Source organism: Staurois parvus, unplaced genomic scaffold (genome assembly GCF_062004578.1).
Source record: "Staurois parvus isolate SC_StPar_1 unplaced genomic scaffold, SC_StPar_1.0 ptg000221l, whole genome shotgun sequence".
Classification (NCBI taxonomy): domain Eukaryota; kingdom Metazoa; phylum Chordata; class Amphibia; order Anura; family Ranidae; genus Staurois; species Staurois parvus.
This window is the reverse complement of record NW_028318017.1, coordinates 3,618,708-3,641,235: the sequence shown is the minus strand read 5'-3', so window position 1 is coordinate 3,641,235 and position 22,528 is coordinate 3,618,708. Positions and strand designations below refer to the sequence as shown.

Below are 22,528 nucleotides of genomic sequence, written 5' to 3'. Positions count from 1 at the left end.
TTACCATTCGTTACAGGCGGGGAAGCCAGCACCAAAACGCAGATGGCCTTTCTTGCCAACAAGACCCACAGTAGCTAGGCCCCACAAGTGCCTTCCAGGGAACCTGGGTGGGTCCCCCTTATCGGCACTTGTGAAAAGGAGGGGGGAGGAGTGTCACGGTATGGGAGCCTGCCAATTATTAATCCCCTTGTTAATGCCTTGTATCACATGCCGTCTGTCAGGGATCCCGGCTGCTCAGCGGTGCGCGCCTGCGCTGATTGCTGACTCGTCCGAGCCGGCGAACTCAGAGCTCTCGGCAATTGCGGCGCCGGCCGCGCATGCGCACTAGCGATCGTGGTCGCGCCAATGAGAGCACAGGGCGCACTATTTAAACCTGCCCTGTGCATCTCAACATTGCCTGATGGTCTTGTTCCCTGTATATGTGTTCCTGCTGATCCTGTGTTCCTGGTTTCCTTGTTGCTGACCCAGCCTGCTCCTGATACTGCTGCCTTCTCCTGCCCTGACTCCTGGCTCGTCCTGACTATTCTCTGTCTGATCCTGATTGCCTGACCTCCTGTTACTCAACCCGGCTTGTGACCCGTTATTCTTCTGCCTATTGCTCTGTACTGTTTGCTCCGCTGCTGCCAACCCGGCCTGTCTGACTACGCATACCTCTTCACATCTGGCTCTCACCTGCACCACGCCATTGGCACCTGCCTCTACCACAGCTGGTGTTTCTCAGGGGCTCCCTCGTTACCATTTAGTGGCAAATCCACCCTCTCTGCCACCCCCCGTATTGAAGGACTGCCGTCTGTTTGTCTCAAGAAAGCTTTGTGTGTCTGCCATCCACTCTGTGTGTTCTGTCCTGCCTTTCCTCCATCACAGCCTGTAAAAGTCCTACTTCACCCAAGTGAAGGCCCTTGTTTAGATTGTGTGGATGCCCAGTACTCCTAATGGAAATGGAGATTGTGAGAGCAGCAAAGGAAACATCTTGCTGAGATAGAAGGAGCAGCAGGTTTGTGAGCTTGCCCAACTCCCTGAAGAAACCAGAGTGTCCCCTCTTCCTGATAAATTCTGGGTATAATAACTTCTGGTTGAGATAAGAGGTTGCCGGCTCTACTGGAAGCATACACCCTCCCTGAGTGAACTTACTTTCCCTGAGGCATTGCCAGGTAAATCTCTGCAGAGGAGAGAACACTTCTTGGAGGTAAGCCCAGTCCATGTACTAGACATCCATATGGAGATGATACTGCATATCAGGAAAAATAAAGCTCTTGTGGCGTCCACCACAATCCAAGCCATGAAGCCTCATGAGAAGAAGACACGGGAAGCTGCAAGTATAATTTATGCAAAAGGATTCACAAAATGTCTAGGGTTATGCAAAAAACTCTGACCCTGGGGTTGTACGTTTTCTCGTGATAACGTCTTCAGGAGGTATTCCTAAAGACATCATCACGACAAAACATATGTCGAGTCAAAGCTACAGGATGTGACGGCATTCTGACCCTGCAGTGACAGCTGTGGTGGTGGTGCACAGTGGTGAAGTGGAGCATGGGTAGCAGCACTTGGAGGTGTTGATGCTGCATGAAGAGGAATCCAATGGTCCATCTATACTGTGTGGTGCCGGATGGACATTGGAGGGAGCCGGGTTTTCTCCTGGACTATATTGTGTGATGTCCTCATCTTCTACTTTCCAGTCTGGAGACAAAGTGAGACAATCGTCGGAGGTTTTCCTCATCTCCCAGCCATGGACTAAAATACAAAGATAAAGAGGATTACTAGACAGGAGCTGATTGGTTCCCCCAAACCAGGACTCCGCCCACATCAAGCAGCTTGGTCTCTGAGGAGCTTACAATTCCACCCTCAAGGGAACTAGGAAATGGCTCCTCTGATCTCCTACCAGGTCATTTCTTTATTCATGGACCTTAGTCAGAGAGTGAGGAAACAACCAGAACTGTCTTTTATAGGAGGGACAGTGATGAGGGGATTATAGGACGAGGGTCCCCACCCCCCCTATCACTCATCGCCATCTTCCCAACACAAGAAGTACTACACTTCCTTACTTAGTCCATGATTTAGTCATGAAGAACAGCGTGGCTGAGCCCCACCAGAGGTCAGAGAGTGAGGATGGGGGGAGAACAACCAAGATGAAGACTGGACTGATCCTGTAGACCACCATCATTGGGGTTATGGCTGCTCCCTCATTATCACTTTCTATTTAAGGGTCCAAAGTTGGAGGATGTTATCACATTATTATCACCATGTAAAAGTCTGTGCTCCAATCACATCATCCGATATAAAATGTCCAACTGGTAGGAAATGGGAGTAAAAGAAATAACGCAAATGTAACATACAACTAATTATATAGGATACAAAAGGACTATATAGTATCAGAATGATGTAATGTACAACATAGAGTATATAGTGCAGGAGTCAGGAGTATATAGTGCAGGGATCAGGAGTATGTAATGTACAACATAGAGTATATAGTGCAGGGGGTCAGGGGTATGTAATGTACAACATAGAGTATATAGTGCAGGGGTCAGGAGTATGTAATGTACAACATAGAGTATATAGTGCAGGGGTCAGGGGTATGTAATGTACAACATAGAGTATATAGTGCAGGGGTCAGGAGTATGTAATGTACAACATAGAGTATATAGTGCAGGGGTCAGGAGTATGTAATGTACAACATAGAGTATATAGTGCAGGGGTCAGGAGTATGTAATGTACAATATAAATTATACAGTGTAAGGGTCAGGACTCATAATATTGGTATTCAGTAATCAGTGGAACATTAAATGTTTACTGTAGACAAGTTGCAGAGATCCCACACCGCTGCCTCCCATCTCCTGAGACTGCACTCAGTGACTTGGGTCTGAGACTATACAGACATATCCCTCAACCCGGCACAGCCAGCAGACAACAGAGCAAGTAATCCTGTCCGAGATCTTACTAGACCCGGGGGGGGGAAGGAGACCCAAAGCACATACACTTGGTGCTTAGGTCTAATAGCACCTATGATGAAAATTAACAGTTTGCTTCCAGTATCTATAAGGATCTACAGTCCATACACACCCAGCACAAAGCCGGGGTCACACTACCAGATGCTTCTCGGGGCTGCAGTTCCTCTGAGCTCCACAAGGTGGGAATCTCACTTCTACCCAGACAGGAAGTCTTTATGGAAGACAGACAGGAAGTGATGTCAGGTACAGACAGGAAGTTCCGGGTGAGAGGAGGAAGTAGAGGGGAGACGTTGGTGGAAGTGGCAGCAGGGGAGGTAATGAGACGTTATTTTATATATACACCCAGTAACCCCCCCGAAGACATTTCATAGGTGGCCTGGACTGGAACTGTAGACTGAATCATTGAAAAAAAGGTACAACGTTTAGAAGAAAAAAATATATATATATGTATTGCCATTACGGACTGTTAAGGGGGTGGGATTGTCTTGAAGGCAACTTAAAAAACCAGCTGGAACTCCTCTTTACCCCTTCAGGGGTGTAGTATGTTGTGTGTAATATCTGTCTATAGATCTAGATAATTATTACAGACAATATCTTCTTATCTTTTATCTCTTGATCTTCATCTACAAACCAGAGAGGCGTTGTCACCCAATAATCATTATAATACCATCTATATATATGTAACTTCTAAGGTGAGATGTACACAATGGCTTTGCATAGCAGAACTCATTGGGCAGCACCGTGGCTAAATGGTTAGCACTTCCACCTGGCAGTACTCGGGTCGTTGGTTTGAATCCCAACCACGGCACCACCTGCCTGGAGTTTGCATGTTCTCCCTGTGCCTGTGTGGGTTTCCTCCAGGTACTCCGGTTTCCTCCAACACTCCAAAGACATGCTGGTCGGTGAATTGGATCCTGTCTAAACTGGCCCTAGTATGTGTGTGTATGAATGTGAGTTAGGGACCTTAGATTGTACGCTCCTCGGGGGCGGGGACTGATGTGAATGCACAAATTGACAGCGCCTGTAATAAATAATAAATTGAGTGTCTAAGTATTTGCACACCAATGCTCTAGGTAGAATAACATGAGTTGAGGACACAATACTTTGCGTGGCTTTTTCCAAATTCATAAGAGGGGCGAGTGCGATTTGTCACTTTATAGTCAAAATGTGAATGTTATGGAATCCTCTGTTTATAACATGCTGAAGGCTATGACATATATGGATGTAAAGAGCTTTCAACCTTTAACCGCTCGCCCTCCAGAGGATTCCCCCCCTCCTTCCTGACCAGGCCATTTTTTGAAGTTACGGCGCTGTGTTACTTTAACTGACAATTGCGCGGTCATGCAACGCTGCACCCAAATTAAATTTACGTTCTTTTTTGCCACACATAGAGCTTTCTTTTATTTGATTGCCTCTGCGTCTTTTATGTTTTAGAAAAAGAACAATTTTGAGAAAAAAACAATATATTTGACTTTTTGCTATTAAACATGTCCAGTAAAAAAATTTAAAAACATTAAATTTCATCATAAATTTATGCCAAAATGTATTCTGCTTCATATCTTTGCTAAAAAACAACTGGAATGCAGCACTGCCACTTCTACAACTGTGGAACAAGGGTGAGGGAAGTACTATGTGTGATATAAAAAAAAAACAGTGATTGTGTAAGTGTGCTGTACTACAATGCACCTCCCTCTTCAGTGTATAAATGTGTGAACTTAACTTTAAAAATAAGCAAGAATGCCAATTCCTACAATGCACCCGTCTTTTACTCAAATGTGATGGTACAAGCCACCGTAATGCACCGTGTCATTCAAAAAAGCGCACACTTCTCACGCATGCGCAGTGGGCACCCAGCTGAGAAGCCACAAGCTGTCACAGTCGGGTGCCCACACTGAAGATGCCGGCACCAGGTTGAGAAGACGGCTGGTGAAACCAGCCGTGGTGAGGACAACGAGGGACCGAGGGACAGGTAAGTGGCTGTAGTTTAAAAGACAGCAGCTACAGTTTTTGTAGCTGCTGACTTTTATTTTTTTTTCCATGTGCTTTAATGCCAAGCTGATATATCTAACCATCTGTTTAGAGGAATTATAAACTGAATGATCCGAGTAACTGCTCTACTGCAGGCAATGAGGGGTCGGCCTACAGCCGGGTTAAAAAATTCCTTCCTGATCCCCCGAGAGGCAATCGGATATTCCCTGGATCAACTTTACCTATAAATGTTATATCCAGTTATATTCTGTGTATCCAAGAAAGAATCCAGGACTTTCCTACAGCAATCCACTGAGCTGTATTGTATAGTGTGTGTATATATACACATCATTGGATTCAATGGTTCCAATCCCCTCCATGGACACAGGTGTATAAAATCAAGCCCCTAGGCATGCAGACTGCTTCTACAAACATTGGTGAAAGAATGGGTCGCTCTCAGGAGCTCAGTGACTCCAAGCGTGGTCCCGTGATAGGTGGCCACCTGTGCAATAAGTCCATCCGTGACATTTCCTGGCTACTAAATATTCCACGCTCAACTGTTAGTGGGATTATAACAAAGTGGAAGCAACTGGGAACAACAGCAACTCAGCCACCAAGTGGTAGGCCACGTCACATGACAGAGCGGGGTCAGTGCATGCTGAAGTGCAGAAGTAGCCAACTGTCTGCAGAGTCAATAGCTAAAGACCTCCAAACTTGGTGTGGCCTTCAGATGAGCACAACAGTGTGTAGAGAGCTTCATGGAATGGGTTTCCATGGCCGAGCAGCTGCATCCAAGCCTTACATCACCAAGTACAATGCAAAGCGTTGGATGCCGTGGTGTAAAGCACGCCACCACTGGACTCTAGAGCAGTGGATATGTGTTCTCTGGAGTGACCAATCACACTTCTCTGTCTGGCAATCCGATGGACCTGTCTGGGTTTGGTGGTTGCTAGGAGAACGGTACTTGCTTGACTGCATTGTGCCAAGTGTAAAGGTTGGTAGGGGGGGATTATGGTGTGAGGTTGTCTTTCAGGGTTTGGGCTTGGCCCCCTAGTTCCAGTGAAGGGAACTCTTATGTTGTAAGCATACCAAGACATTTTGGACAATTTCATGCCCCAACTTTGTGGGAAGAGTTTGGGGATGGCCCCTTCCTGTTCCAACATGACTGTCCAAGTCTACCACATCCACCACCACCCCTCTGTCCAAGTATACCACGTCCACAGCCACCCCTCTGTCCAAGTATACCACATCCACCACCACCCCTCTGTCCAAGTATACCACATCCACCGCCACCCCTCTGTCCAAGTATACCACGTCCACAGCCACCCCTCTGTCCAAGTATACCACGTCCACAGCCACCCCTCTGTCCAAGTATACCACGTCCACAGCCACCCCTCTGTCCAAGTATACCACATCCACCGCCACCCCTCTGTCCAAGTATACCACGTCCACAGCCACCCCTCTGTCCAAGTATACCACGTCCACAGCCACCCCTCTGTCCAAGTATACCACATCCACAGCCACCCCTCTGTCCAAGTATACCATGTCACTGCTACCCAGATGTTCTTTTATATGGACATTCATTATAAGCTCTGCATGGTTGGAGATGACCAGTTCCAGCAGAGCATCATTCCTAGTTGGGGCCTCTATGAAATGTACCATAGAATTGTCCTGTAGTAGTTTATAATTTTTTGCCCTTTGACTGTTCTAGCAGTGCCATTACTTGAGTTAATTTCCATGTAGTTAAAATCCCCCATTATTATTATCATCACTGTCCCAGCCCTTGCAGCCCTTTCCATCTGTGCAAGGAGCGGAGTCTCCACCTCCTCATTAACACTGGGAGGCCTATAACAAACTCCAATGATGACCTTTGTAGTACCGCCCCCCATGTGCAGTTCCACCCATAATCCTTCAGCCTCATCACACTCTCCATCAACTAGGTCCTCTTTCACACTCGCTCTGAGATCACTTCTCACATAGAGACAGACACCACCACCTTTCCTATTTCCCCCGTCTCTCCGAAAGAGAACCTAGCCAGGAATATGAATGGCCCAGTCATGTGAGGAATGAAGCCAAGATTCAGCAATACCAATTCAATCCTAGTTCTCTTCATGCACCAAACCTTCCAACTCACCTATTGTGCTGGGCACACTTCTGGCATTGGGGAACAAACACTTTAAAACATTGACACCTTGTGCACATGTATTTTGCGTATTTTCTATTTTCCTACAGAAGGTAACAATTCCAATGGTTGTTTGTAACATGGGCACCTTCTTATCACCTGCCATAGCCCTCCCCCCATCTTTCCCCATTCCACCCACCAATAAGTACTGACCCCTGTCTGATCTGTCTACCCCATTGTAATCTAATTCTCCCATCCCCCTCGATCCTAGTTTAAATTCTCCTCGATCCTCCCCATAAACTCCTCCCCCAGCACAGCAGACCCCCTTCCATTGAGGTAAAAATCATCTCTAGCATATAGACTGCACCCCAATGAGAAGTCAGCCCAGTGCTCTAGAAACCCAAATCCTTCCCTCTTACACCAGGTCTTCAGCCATGCATGGAGTTCTCTAATCTCCCCGTCTCTCCTGAGTTGCACATGGCACAGGTATATTCAGAGAATATCACCTTGGAGGTCCTTCCCTTCAACTTGCAGGATAGTTCTTTAAATTGATTCTTAAGGAGCCTCCACCTTCCATGTATTGTCATTGGTTCCAACATGGACCAAGACAGCTGGGTCATGCCCAGCCCCTGCCAGTAATTTACCAACCTGGTGGTCCACCACATGCTGAACCCTGGCACCAGGGAGACAGCAAACCATTTGGCTGAGGAGATCCTGGTGACAAATTATTTTATCAGTCCTTCTGATTATAGAATCCCCTATTACCACCAGCTGTCTAGGCCTTCCTGCACTACCCTCATCACCCCTCCCAGATGGTCTGCCCTCCTGGCTGTTAGGGATAGCAGTGACATCCAGGGCTGCCACCCCTGAGCTCGTCACCCCCACATCTTCACCCAACGTGGCAAATCTGTTTGGGTGCTCAAACCCAGGGCCAGCCTTCCTTTTCTGTGAGCCCCTACCACTCCCTCTCACTACAGTAACCCATCTTCCTACCTGATAATCCTGATTAGACCCTCCGCCCTCCACATCAACCCCATTATCTACCCGCTCAGAGAGCAGAAGACTCCATTCAAGGTTGTTGGTTCTGCCCAGGGTTGCAACTTGTTCCTCCAGATCTCTAATGCAAGATTACAGAAGGGCAACCCGCTCACATCTGTCGCATCCTGGAGCTGTTGCTCAATTGCTGCATACATGTGCCACACTGCACGGCACAAACCCTTCCATATAGATGCGGCACACTGCATGGCACAAACCCTTCCACATACATGTGGTACACTGTACGGCACAAACCCTTCCACATACATGTGGTACACTGTGCATGGCACAAACCCTTCCACATACATGCACCACACTGCATGGCACAAACCCTTCCACATACATGCGGTACACTGTGCACGGCACAAACCCTTCCACATACATGCGCCACACTGCACGGCACAAACCCTTCCACATACATGTGGTACACTGTGCACGGCACAAACCCTTCCACATACATGCGCCACACTGTACACGGCACAAACCCTTCCACATACATGTGGTACACTGTGCACGGCACAAACCCTTCCACATACATGCGGCACACTGTGCACGGCACAAACCCTTCCACATACATGCGGCACACTGTGCACGGCACAAACCCTTCCACATACATGCGGCACACTGTGCACGGCACAGACCCTTCCACCCTGCTAGCACTCATATCCCAGTCACAATATTAATATTACTACAGGTTAGAAGACTCCTTTTTCCACTCCGGTTTTTTAACTCCACTTAACCAAATGTCTACTTAGTCAAAGGTCCAGCAAGCAAAATACAGGCAAGCTGAAGAATGAGCACGCTCAGAGTGAGCTCTACAGAAAGTTATATAGGACCTGTATCACCTGTGACCAGTTAACCCTCCAATTAATCAGCAGACTGAAGGAAAGAAAGGAAAGTAAAAAACATGCTATTTAAATATTAACCCCTTGCCTACCGGGCACTTCTACCCCCTTCTTGCCCAGGACAATTTTCAGCTTTCAGCGCTGTCACACTTTGAATAACAATTACTCAGTCATGCAACACTGTACCGATGACGTTTTTATCATTTTTTCACACAAATAAAGTTTTCCTTTGGTGGTATTTACATACAGCTGGGTGTTTTATTTTTTTGCGCTATAAACAAAAAAAGAGAAAAAAATTTGAAAAAAAAAAAGAGTTTTCCTTTGTTTCTATTATAAAATTTTGCACAAGTAATTTTTCTCTTTCACTGATGTGTCTTGATGAGGCAGCACTGATGGGCACTGATGAGGTGGCACGGATAGGCAGCACTGATGGGCACTGATAGGCGGCACTGATGATGCTGCACTGAAGGGCAGCACTGATGGGTGGCACTGCAGGGCACAGGTGGGTACCACTGATGGGCACTGATCGTCAGTGCCGTGATGATCAGTGCCGATCCCTTCTTTGGCAATTGCCGGTTCTCGGCAGTACTTTCCCCATGCTGTGACAGTGGGTGGAAAGTGCAGCTGATAACCGGCAACTGTATTTACCCGGTGATCTGTTGTGTCATTGGACATGGCTGATCACATGGTAAAAGACCGCTGTGATTGGCCTTTTACCACATCACGTGATCAGCTGTGTCCGTAGGATACAGTGATCACGGAGATTGCAAGGGTCACGCTGGAGGCAGGGGTGGACTGACAACTCATGGGGCCCCCGAGCAATAGGGTATCATGGGGCCCCTGCGTTTTTGCCCAAACTCAAAAAGCCTATGAAAAAGGTACCAGGGGCATCTCATGGGGCCCCCTACTGACCCCGGGCCCTCAGGCAGTGCCCGAGTTTCCAAATGGTCAGTCCACCCCTGGCTGGAGGGTAACCGGCAACTGTATTTACCCGGTGATCTGCTGTGTCATTGGACATGGCTGATCACATGGTAAAAGGTTGCTGTGATTGGCCTTTTACCACATCATGTGATCAGCTGTGTCCGTAGGATACAGTGATCACGGAGATCGCCAGGGTCGCGCTGGAGGGTAACCGTCAACTGTATTTACCCGGTGATCTGCTGTGTCATTGGACATGGCTGATCACATGGTAAGAGGCCGCTGTGATTGGCCTTTTACCACATCACGTGATCAGCTGTGTCCGTAGGATACAGTGATCACGGAGATCGCCAGGGTCGCACTGGAGGGTAACCGGCAACTGTATTTACCCGGTGATCTGCTGTGCCATTGGACACGGCTGATCACGTGGTAAAAGCCCGCTGTCCGTAGGACACAGTGATCACCAGCGGCGCCAGGTGATTGCCCCTGGGTGCTGCAGAGGGCGTGTTCTGGAATTCCGTCCATGGAACTAGACAGCCGTGCTGTAGACACTGGAGCTCAATTGTCAGTCTTAATTGTTACTATCAGAATGTAATTCGGGTCTATTCATGTTAAGATGAAAGTGTTTGACCACCAATCAGCTGTATTTCCATGGGGATAGAATCAAGATATCAAGAAAAGATTGTCTGAGTGCTTACACACACCATCCTCATGGGTGCACATGTATGGATCATACCTGGCATGATTGCACGCATGAAACCTACCTCGGTGCATATCATAGATTGGTTATACATGCTGGACAGTGTACTATCTCTGCTCCATATGAAGGATCATAAATGGGACTCTGAGGACTGTTGTCACTGTAATATTCTCAAATATTTCGCTGGACTTTGTCGCCTGTTGCAAGTATCTTTATCCGAATAAATGCTTCTCCCTGGAAAGGAACCGTTGAACTTATTTGCTGAAACATTCATTTGTATATCGGCTAGCGAAGTCTTGGTCAGCAACAATAATTCTAATTATCACCCCTCATGCGTGTAATCTGTATGACAACAAGGGGGAGGAGTTGATGATAATATATTTGCTCCCAAAGCTGGCCTACATGGTTCAGTTTTATCCTTCAGCCAGCGGGATGAGTGAAAAAAAAAATGAAGCGATTCCCCCATCCACACATTGGAGGTGGATGGAGGAATCCTCCCCGCTGCACTCTTGTATTCTGACAATGGGGGGACTCCTCCGCTCTCAGAATACACAGATCAGCACTGAAGCTATTGGCTGCAGCCGCTGGGGGAGTGGCTTTTATCCGGCAGTGACCACACATGGATGGAAATGTGAGCGATCCCTGCTGAACCAGCTGAATTTCCATGGATCTATGGTCACCTTCAGTGACTTCCTCCCCTCCCCCTCATCTCCTTCATGATGGAAGTCATGCTGAGATCATCTCCCATTGGCTGAGCAATATTCTCATTGGTCTCTCAGCTCCTTCTTGCTATTCCTCGTCCTGCCTGTTGTTTCCTTGGATTGATTTTCTGTGTAGTGACCCCGGCTTGGTCTCTTGGATGCGCTCGTCTGTTGCTTGCCCTGACCTTTCTCCTGATTCCTGGATCTCCTCCTCATCTCTCCTCCATATCCTCTTACACAGCTTTTCTCCACACCTGCAGTGACCCTGGGGGGAGGAAACTTGGCACCAGCACGCCGCCAAATCCATCCCCACCATTAGGGGCTCTGGAGACAATTGTCTGCTATTTACATTCCGTTCCTCCGCACGTCACCTGATCACATGACAGCTTACTTCCACAGATTCCGGACAGATTTCTGGATGGTAAAGGTCAAAGTTCACTCTTCAGTTTAGGAGAGGTAGGACGCACCCAGGAACAAGGATTTGGTTTATACAGGAGCCCCATATAGAGGACCCCTCAAATCTTCCCATCCAAATGTCCCTCCATCCAGAGTCTATATGTCCTATGACATCACACTGACCTCACAGCTCCTCCCCCCAATGTCCCTCCATCCAGAGTCAGAGAATCCTATGACATCACACTGACCTCACAGCTCCTCCTCCCAATGTCCCTCCATCCAGAGTCAGAGAACACTATGACATCACACTGACCTCACAGCTCCTCCTCCCAATGTCCCTCCATCTGATTGTTTCTGATGCTCTTAGGATGTGGGGCCCCTTGGTATCCTCACATGTAAAGTGGGACTGTTGGTCCTGCGTTGTATGTAATGACATCAGAATGCTGCAACAAGCCTATACCCTGCGTAGTGTGGGGGTCCTGTGGGGGGAAATTATACCTCAGCCTGAAGTGGGGCTTTAATAAAATGGAGACCTGAATGGAGAGGTGAGGAGGATTCTGGGAATATCATTTGATGTGACTATTTGTGTTCAGATGTAGAGTTTTCCTCCTGTGAAGTCTGGAGATCATATGACATCACATTGCCTCCACCTCCCTTCCTGATAGAAGAGAGAAAGAAGAAGAAGATTCTAGAAGTCACCAGAGAGATCACTGAGCTGCTGACAGGAGAGGTGAGCGGTGCCGGGAATTCTGGGACATTCTCCAGTAACAGACAAGGGATGTGTCTGGATGGTGACTGTATCATTGTGTGTGTCAGGTTCCTATAAGGTGTCAGGGTGTCACTGTCTATTTCTCCATGGAGGAGTGGGAGTATTTAGAAGGACACAAGGATCTCTACAAGGACGTCATGATGGACAATCAGCCGCCCCTCACATCACCGGGTAAGAGGAGACTTTACTGTAAAGGAGAGAGCAGTACGGAGGATCCACCTAGATCCCCCATCATCTGATAAACACATAGAAACAATGGATTCAGTCAGTGTGTGTGTTTCCTACAGATGGATCCAGTCATGGGAACCCACCAGAGAGATGTCCCCGTCCTCTGTATTCCCGGGATTCCACACAGGAAGGTCACACCATCCCTCACCATCATCAGGTAGATGAGGAACAATCACTGATAGTATCATTAGGATCTGTACATTATCTGCATTGTTACCATTTGTCATTTTATTATATATTCAGAGTGGAAACCTGAGAGATCCTAAAGTTGAGGTTAAAGAAGAGATAAAAGAGGAGGAGGATAAGGATGGGGTGATGGAGGAGTCAGAGCTTCTAAAAGAACACAAAGATCTGTACCAGGACACCATGGTGGAGTCATCCAGCTACAGGAACCCACCAGAGAGATGTCCCCGTCCTCTGTATTCCCGGGATTCCACACAGGAAGGTCACACCATCCCTCACTATTACAAGGTTGGTGGATGGAGAATCTAGAACATGGACTCATAGAGACAATGTGTGGATGTTTATGTGACCTTATATTTTACACATGATATTTTCTCTCATTTTCTTGATTTAGAGTGGAGATCCAATCGATATAGAATTTGAGGTGAAAGCAGAAGAAGAAGAGGCGTATGTGAGGGATGATCAGCAGTCTATGGAGGAGGATGGAATAACGGGGACATTTATAGAGGAGGACACTCCTACAGAGATCAGCACAGGTGGGTCATGAACACTAAATCCATTCCTCCACCCATACTGCTCACTGATTGGTCCAGAGTAGGGCGGGGACTGGGTGATATCAGCCTGTAATCCCCTGGTCACTTTCCTGAGCTGTGTTCCCCGTCCTGTATTCCTGGATTTCTCTCGGATAATCTTCCTTCTCTGTGCTGCAGACACAATTTATGTATCTAGACTGGATTTATGGAGATTCTGGGGTTCAGCTGGCAGCAAAATGTTGATTCTCACCATAGATGTTACTACACCTAGGCACCTGGAGTGTAAGTCTTGTATCTTTGTCCACATGCCCGGGTCTAGTAAGATCTCTGACAGAACAATTCTCCCAGGATTACTTGCTCTGTTATCTGCTGGCTGTGCCGGGTGGAGGGATATGTCTGTATAGTCTCAGCCCCAAGTCACTGAGTGCAGTCTCAGGAGATGGGAGGCAGCGGTGTGGGATCTCTACAGCTTGTCTACAGTAAACATTTAAGCTTCCACTGATCACTGAATACAAATATGATTCCTGACCTTTATGCTATATACCCTGTTTTGTACATTACATATTCCTGATCCCTGCACTATATACTCTATGTTGTACATTACATACTCCTCACCCCTGCACTATATACTCTATGTTGTACATTACATACTCCTGACCCCTGCACTATATATTCTATGTTGTACATTACATACTCCTGATCCCTGCACTATATATTCTATGTTGTACATTACATACTACTGACCCCTGCACTGTATATTATACTGATACTATATAGTCCTAACTGTTGAATGTTATACAATATGTTGTACATTCCATAAGCCTGCCTTCTGTTCTCTACCCTCCCCCCACTGCTATATATAAACTATGACACAGGAAGACCCTGTCACTGTGAAGATGGAGGAGGATATGACACAGGATTCACCTTGAGGGTTAATGTGAGATTCTGGATGATCATTTCCAAACAGAGAAAGCTCGGTTTTCCCTGGATTCTGTTGTTCTAGACCAGAACTTTCAATGTCCGGATTTTACCAGATGATGCAGCCTGTCCTGTGTATACAGGTGTGCGGGGTCCTGATTTATTGTATTTGTGTATTTCAGGTACTTATATAGCAATGATAAACAATCCTCCTGCTAATGGAAGTGACCTGCACAATACAGCGGCTGACACTCACTGATACCTTAAACAGTCATCAAATAATCCAAACAACTATAGTGCAGCGCTCTAATCCCCCCACAAACCCCCCAACCAATAAATATACACAGTATATACCGTGCCACAAAAATATATAAATGCTATAAAATACCTCGTGACCAAATCTTAGTGCTCTATATACAGTGATAAATGCCACAACTTAGTGCTCTACATACTGTGAATAATGCAACAACTAAAAATCATGTGACAGCTATATGATGGATCAGAAGAACCCCTAATTAGGGTACTGAGTGATATAGTGAACCAACGGGATCAAACAGAACATAAATCCAGGACAATGTCCATAAACTTTGTGCTTCAAAAACCATGAAACATATTGTGATGAAGGTGGCTGTGAATGTGTCAGCACACTCGGATCCTCAAATGGCTAGATTGCCTCCTCACCTCCCTTCTGCGACCCAACGGGCCACTTCACTTTCAGGATCTCCCTGGATCCTACTCCAACTGTGGCAGGTGATACTGGGACTTGTGGTTCATCTCCACATGAAAAACAGGCTTCACAGGAAGGTTTTCTGTTACAAATATCTCACACCCCACAGGGTGAGTGAAAAAACTTCCATAGTGTAGAAGGTGATAAGTATTTTATTTAAACCAAATAAATTAAATAAATTAATACATTAAACCATCACATTAGAATTGTAACAGCAACAGCAGATCCGTCATGTCTAAGTATACTGCATGAAAAATAGGGGATTTTCAGGTTCCTCAAAATGGTGCCTGATGCCGGAAGTACGTCACCGTGCACCGGAAGCTGCGTCACGGCATACCTACGCGTTAGGTCACCAACCTTGTGACTTCTTCGGGTATCGCTATTGGTGCGCAGCTCACTCCTTTTATACCACTCTGTTCCCAATCTCCACGGTAACCGCTTCTCCTCCCAGCACTAATAATGCTGGCGGCCATGTTACCGGAGCCCAGTATCGCTATCATATACCCACGTTGACAACCTCAATGCACCAAATGCCAGAGAATAAATAAAACATAGGTGCAGCACAGCGTCTCAGTGACAAACCTTGAAATCTCCCCATAACACCCACCCTGACAAAGAAACAATGCTTTAATGGAGAAATAAATAAAAATATGAAGAGGGGCAATACTTACAAACAAAGGGGAAAAAACGAATATACACTGTTATCAATCCTAATACTAACAGGATTACAGGATACACAATTGCTGTATACCTGGGGGTACAGATAGAGAAGCTGGTACTGAAGAGTACCAATCCGTGGAGCCAGGTAGTACAGGTGGCAGTAAGCAATGTTGGTCAGAATTGGAACTGGTTACTTCAGTGCTGGTTAATTGTATGGAAAGTGATCTCACAGTTCCCTACAAGAGTGCTTCCAGTGACTGTTCTTGTGTGGAAGGCGCTCAGCAGAAATGCTAAAGAAACTGGAAATGACAGACAGGCTAGAGGTCTCTCCATTTGATGGTGTGATGATAACCATTCCTGCTGGTGTGGTCCGAGATGCAGCTGAGCAGTGGTTGGTACATGGCATGTATACTGTCTCAACCACTAGACCTCATAAGAAGAAAGGTCCAGAACAGCTGCGGCAGTAGTAGGAATTCTGTCCATCACCCACAAGAGGCCAAAGAGCCTGGAGACTCTGCCAGAAAATACTAATAGCGTTGGTAACGGTAACAGGGAAATGTGTGAACCAATATGGAATGGTATTCTAAATGGGTTTTTGGTTACTGAGGGTACCCACATAAGGGTTGATGAACCCAAAAGAACACCAAGAGTGGTTGAAGTTGGTACAAATGAGAAGAAATGTGTCTCCATGTTAGGCAATGGAGGTTCCCTACAGCTTTAGGACAGGAAGATGGGAAAAGGCAGCAGAAAAACCAAAATATACAGAGAAAGTAAAAGTATCCTGAGGATCCCAAGACCAAAGGGGAGTGGGGCTGGTAGAAGGATGGGTAGGGCCCTGTTAAGGTCTCAGAATAGGTGCTTGTGGAAGCACACCAGAAAGAAGACTTGGGTAGCTCTAATTAGGTCCTGTAGAGCAGAGTTCCCATTCAGACGTAAGAGGGAAGGTAGTGACAGGGAGAAGGTATTAGGTGGTGGATTGTACAGAGATGCCAAAGTGAGAAGTTTGTGTTTCATGTCTTCCAGTTGGATAGGGTCTTGCTTGGGGGTATGTGACCAAGCAAGACCCTATTACTGTGAACATAGAGGAGCATATGACTTAGGATTCACATTGAGAGTTCATGTGAGGTTCTGGACTATCATTTCTGATTTGAAAAAGCTGTGTTTCTGGTTTTCTCCATATTCTGTAGTTTTGTATCGGAACTTTAAATCCTGTGTCCGGATTTTACATGATGCCTGCAGCCTGTCTAAGTGTACAGGTGTGCAGGACCCTTATATACTCAAGCCTGAGGATTGGAGACAGCTCTCAGTGTGGGAGACTAAAGGTCTTACACAGAGGTCAGAGGAGTGCCAGCCAAGAGACAGGAGATCGCATTCAAGGAGTCAGGAGGGCTCCTATTGGGGTGTCAGGAGAACCCCTATCCAGAAGCTGGGATTGGGCTTTGCAGCAGGGCACTGCAACTAAAGTCTAAAACAGCCAAGTGAACAGGTAAAACTAGACAACACAGTCAAAGGGGCTGGTAAGAAGAGCGGTGTTGCTGCAGACAAGGGAGCTAGGTGGCGTTGTATTTTGGTTTGACTGTTGATGAAAGAACACCTACATGGGCAACTGATTGTCATAGATCCAACCCACACGCCCACACCGACTAGCTAACTGAGGCGTGCACGTCCAGCCGTGACTTGGGGTAAAGAAGGAATAAGGGGACTTACTTTGAATATATATGTATATAAGATTGGCTGTGATATACTTTCACAGCCCGCACTACCTCTGGCCACCACTAGAGGGAGACTCCAATCCAGCTGGCCAACCACACACAGGCAGATACAAATCTTATATACAATCTGTTGCACGCTAAGGGTTGAGGAGCAGCCTAGCAATCGGCACAACCTCCTAGGATTCCTCCAGTTATCCTACAAGCTAGAACCCCGGTGTTAATCACTCTTCCACTGTCCACACACCCCCGCACCAGACACACCACACTCGGTAGCTTTCCACCACCCAACAGTTTTATCCACAGCCTGGCCTGCTGGGTCACCACACACACACACACACAGATTTCCATCTGGCAGATCTATTACCTTTACAATCTGCATGCAATCTGCCAACATGCAATGCAAACAGATTGGAAATGAACTTGACCGAGCATATAAAGACACTGCGATACGATACAATCCAATCTCTCCGGAGATATGAGCCCGAGCTTAAGTACCCAGAAGTCACTTATTAATTTATGATTTAATATCCCAAAAGTGGGCAGTGCATAAAATATGTACAAAGTATAAAAAGTTACAGAAAATACAAGAAGACACACAATTGGCTATTGACTATAAAATAAAAGGGAATAAAAAAAGAAATAAAACTTTTACCAAGAGTTATCCTGCGACTGGAGCAAGTCAGAGAAAGTCTGCAATCTGCCAGACAATAGAACTGGCTCCATACGAATCGCACCATCCATATCCCAGGTCCTCAATTTATGGGAATATGGACGTAGGCTGGACATTAGTCCTTGGCCAATCAACTCTGGGGGGTGTTCCTTTACCAGCCAACAGGACGTCCTGGGTACTGAAATGCCCAAAGTCAATTGGACCAGGAACGGTTTGAATCACCAAGTCAGGGATTGAATTCTGACACCAGCGCATCAGTCCGATCGTGACAGTACCAATCGCTGTTCAGCTGTCGCAATCCGGCGCCATATAACTGTTTTCTGCATTTCTCTAGGATTCTACATAGGCTACAAATACAGTTCTACATGCAGATGTAGCCTACAGTGTGTCCAATCAGAAGGAAGTATTTTCATCTCTCTGCAACTAATATTTTAGCTTTTATGAGAGATGAAATATATTCCTTTGATCTGTGTATATACGTCAAAGCTCCCAGACACATAGGAACCACCTCCGGTCTCCCACTGTGTCATGAAGCCAAACCGTCTAGAGCCTTTTCCTTCCAGATTTCCAGAAGGTGACAAATCTTATTGGCATTCAGGTGTCACCTCCAGTCTAGAGCATGCTCTGTCCCTTCAGATACTAATTGGTGACCATATGTCTCTGACTTAATTCTGTACACATCTTATATTATTATAACATGGACTGAAGCTAAACCTACATTGCCATATTTCTACAGATCACATCTCAGCTACTCAAACCTTACATTTATGTCACATCACACTTACATTTACGTTACACTGATGCCCAAGTGAATTTTCAATTTTAATTAATAAAAGTGGGATGCTATGCCCTAAAATACAGTTTAGACCGGCACAACTCATTAAAAAAACACCTACCACATAAGTATAATCTCCCCAATACCACAAAACATAATATGTATTCTTTGGTTACACCCATTTTCTATAAGCTGGACATAATATATATCTGTTTTGATATTGTCCTCAAACTTTCGACTCAGAAAGTGATGAGAGAAGAGTCAATAACCCAATGATGGTGGTCTTCAGGATCAGTCCAGTCTTCATCTTGGTTGTTCTCCCCCCATCCTCACTCTCTGACCTCTGGTGGGGCTCAGCCCCGCTGTTCTTCATGACTAAATCATGGACTAAATAAGGAAGTGCACTACTTCTTGTGTTGAGAAGATGGCGATGAGTGATAGAGGGGGTGGGGACCCTCGTCCTATAATCCCCTCATCACTGTCCCTCCTATAAAAGACAGTTCTGGTTGTTTCCTCACTCTCTGACTAAGGTCCATGAATAAAGAAATGACCTGGTAGGAGATCAGAGGAGCCATTTCCTAGTTCCCTTGAGGGTGGAATTGTAAGCTCCTCAGAGACCAAGCTGCCTGATGTGGGCGGAGTCCTGGTATGGGGGAACCAATCAGCTCCTGTCTAGTAATCCTCTTTGTCTTTGTATTTTAGTCCATGGCCGGGAGATGAGGAAAACCTCCGAGGATTGTCTCACTTTGTCTCCAGACTGGAAAGTAGAAGATGAGGACATCACACAGTATAGTCCAGGAGAAAACCCGGCTCCCTCCAATGTCCATCCGGCACCACCCAGTGTAGATGGACCATCGGATTTCTCGTATCCTGAGGACCCTCAGACTGTGCGGGACCGGGCCGGCCTTCTAACAGGGAAGAGCTTCTCCTGTACTGAGTGCGGGAAGGGTTCCAGTTCTAAATGCTACCTTAATGAGCACAAAAAATCTCACACAGTAGAGAAGCCGTATTCCTGTCCTGAGTGCGGGAAATGTTTTACACAGCAGTCAAGTTTGTCTAGACATCAGAAATTACATACGGGAGAGGAGACGTGTTCCTGTTCTGAGTGCGGGAAATGTTTTTCAAATAAGTCAAGTTTGTCTAAACATCAGAAATTACATACGGGAGAGGAGACGTGTTCCTGTTCTGAGTGCGGGAAATGTTTTTCATTGAAGTCCAATCTTTACAGACATCAAAAATCTCACACGGGGGAGAAACCACTTTCCTGTTCTGAGTGTGGAAAATGTTTTTCACATAAGGCCAATCTTTATAATCATCACAAAGTGCACACAGGAGAGAGGCCTTATTTGTGTTCTGAGTGCGGGAAATGTTTTGTGCAAAAAACTTATCTTGTCAAACATCGGAGGTCTCACACAGGAGAAAAGCCATATTCCTGTCCTGACTGCGGGAAATGTTTTTCAGATAAATCCAATCTTTATAGTCATCAGAGATTGCACACGGGAGAGAAGCCCCATTCTTGTTCCGAGTGCGGGAAAGGTTTTGTAAGAAGATCATGTCTCGACAAGCATGAAAAGTCTCACACGGGGGAAAAGCCATATTCCTGTTCTGAGTGTGGGAAATTTTTTTCAATGAAGTCCAGTCTGTACACACATCAGAGATTGCACAAGGCGAAGAAGCCACTCTCCTGTCCTGAGTGAGGGAAATGTTCCTCACTGAAGTCCTGTCTTCCTGTACATCAGGGGTCCCACACAACCCTTGAGGTGTATTAGTGCCTTGAGTGTGGGAAATGTCCTCTAGATGAATGTTGCTGGACATCCCAGCTCTCATGTGGGGAAGAAGCACACCCTGATATACACCTCAGATATACTCCATGGCTGATCTTCATCATGGAAGAAACAGTTCATAAGGAGATCAGAGGTCCCCAAAGACATGGATGAAGTGTGGGACCGGGTCGGCCATTGATAGCAGGAGAAGAATAAAAACCGAGTCATGAGCTTTCATTGGTGGAGTACATTTTGTGGTGGAAGATTTCACAAACACTTAGAGGTTTATGTTTAAAAAATAGGTTGATTAAATATGATGTAAACAAATATAGATGGTGCCACAGAGAAATTATTAATTCACAATTGAGAAAAAAATATAAATACAGTCAGGTCCATCGACACAATTCTAACATTTTTGGCTCTATACACCACCACAATGGATTTGAAATGAAACGAACAAGATGTGCTTTAACTGCAGACTGTCAGCTTTAATTTGAGGGTATTTACATCCAAATCAAGTGAGCGGTGTAGGAATTACAACAGTTTGCATATGTGCCTCCCACTTGTTAAGGGACCAAAAGTAATGGGACAGAATAATCATAAATCAAACTTTCACTTTTTAATACTTGGTTGCAAATCCTTTGCAGTCAATTACAGCCTGAAGTGTGGAACGCATAGACATCACCAGACGCTGGGTTTCATCCCTGGTGATGCTCTGCCAGGCCTCTACTGCAACTGTCTTCAGTTCCTGCTTGTTCTTGGGGCATTTTCCCTTTAGTTTTGTCTTCAGCAAGTGAAATGCTCAATCGGATTCAGGTCAGGTGATTGACTTGGCCATTGCATAACATTCCACTTCTTTCCCTTAAAAAACTCTTTGGTTGCTTTTGCAGTCTGCTTTGGGTCATTGTCCATCTGCACTGTGAAGCGGCGTCCAATGAGTTGTGAAGCATTTGGCTGAATATGAGCAGATAATATTCCCGAAACACTTCAGAATTCATCCGGCTGCTTTTGTCATCAGTCACATCATCAATAAATACAAGAGAAGCAGTTCCATTGGCAGCCATACATGCCCACGCCATGACACTACCACCACCATGCTTCACTGATGAGGTGGTATGCTTAGGATCATGAGCCGTTCCTTTCCTTCTCCATACTCTTCTCTTCCCATCACTCTGGTACAAGTTGATGTCGGTCTCATCTGTCCATAGGATGTTGTTCCAGAACTGTGAAGGCTTTTTTAGATGTCGTTTGGCAAACTCTAATCTGGTCTTCCTGTTTTCGAGGCTCACCAATGGTTTCCATCTTGTGGTGAACCCTCTGTATTCACTCTGGTGAAGTCTTCTCTTGATTGGTGACTTTGACACACATACACCTACCTCCTGGAGAGTGTTCTTCATCTGGCCAACTGTTGTGAAGGGTGTTTTCTTCACCAGGGAAAGAATTCTTCGCTCATCCACCACAGTTGTTTTCCGTGGTCTTCCGGGTCTTTTGGTGTTGCTGAGCTCACCGGTGCGTTCCTTCTTTTTAAGAATGTTCCAAACAGTTGTTTTGGCCACGCCTAATGTTTTTGCTATCTCTCTGATGGGTTTGTTTTGTTTTTTCAGCCTAATGATGGCTTCACTGATAGTGACAGCTCTTTGTAACTCATCTTGAGAGTTGACAGCAACAGATTCCAAATGCAAATAGCACACTTGAAATGAACTCTGGACCTTTTATCTGCTCATTGTAATTGGGATAATGAGGGAATAACACACACCTGGCCATGGAACAGCTGAGAAGCCAATTGTCCCATTACTTTTGGTCCCTTAACAAGTGGGAGGCACATATGCAAACTGTTGTAATTCCTACACCGTTCACCTGATTCGGATGTAAATACCCTCAAATTAAAGCTGACAGTCTGCAGTTAAAGCACATCTTGTTTGTTTCATTTCAAATCCATGGTGGTGGTGTATAGAGACAA

The 22,528-nt window shown here is 45.9% G+C and overlaps 1 protein-coding gene across 1 annotated transcript in view; it reads left to right on the top strand.

The window, feature by feature from the left end:
* LOC149460809 (uncharacterized) overlaps window positions 1–20,895 on the top strand; it is a 28,892-nt gene extending 7,997 nt beyond the window's left edge. The window contains exon 2 of the mRNA XM_089679329.1: window positions 19,761–20,895. Coding sequence (XP_089535455.1) covers window positions 19,761–20,502 — 742 coding nt within the window. The 3' untranslated portion in view covers window positions 20,503–20,895. The remainder of the gene's footprint in view (window positions 1–19,760) is intronic.
* The last annotated feature ends 1,633 nt before the right edge of the window (window positions 20,896–22,528 follow it).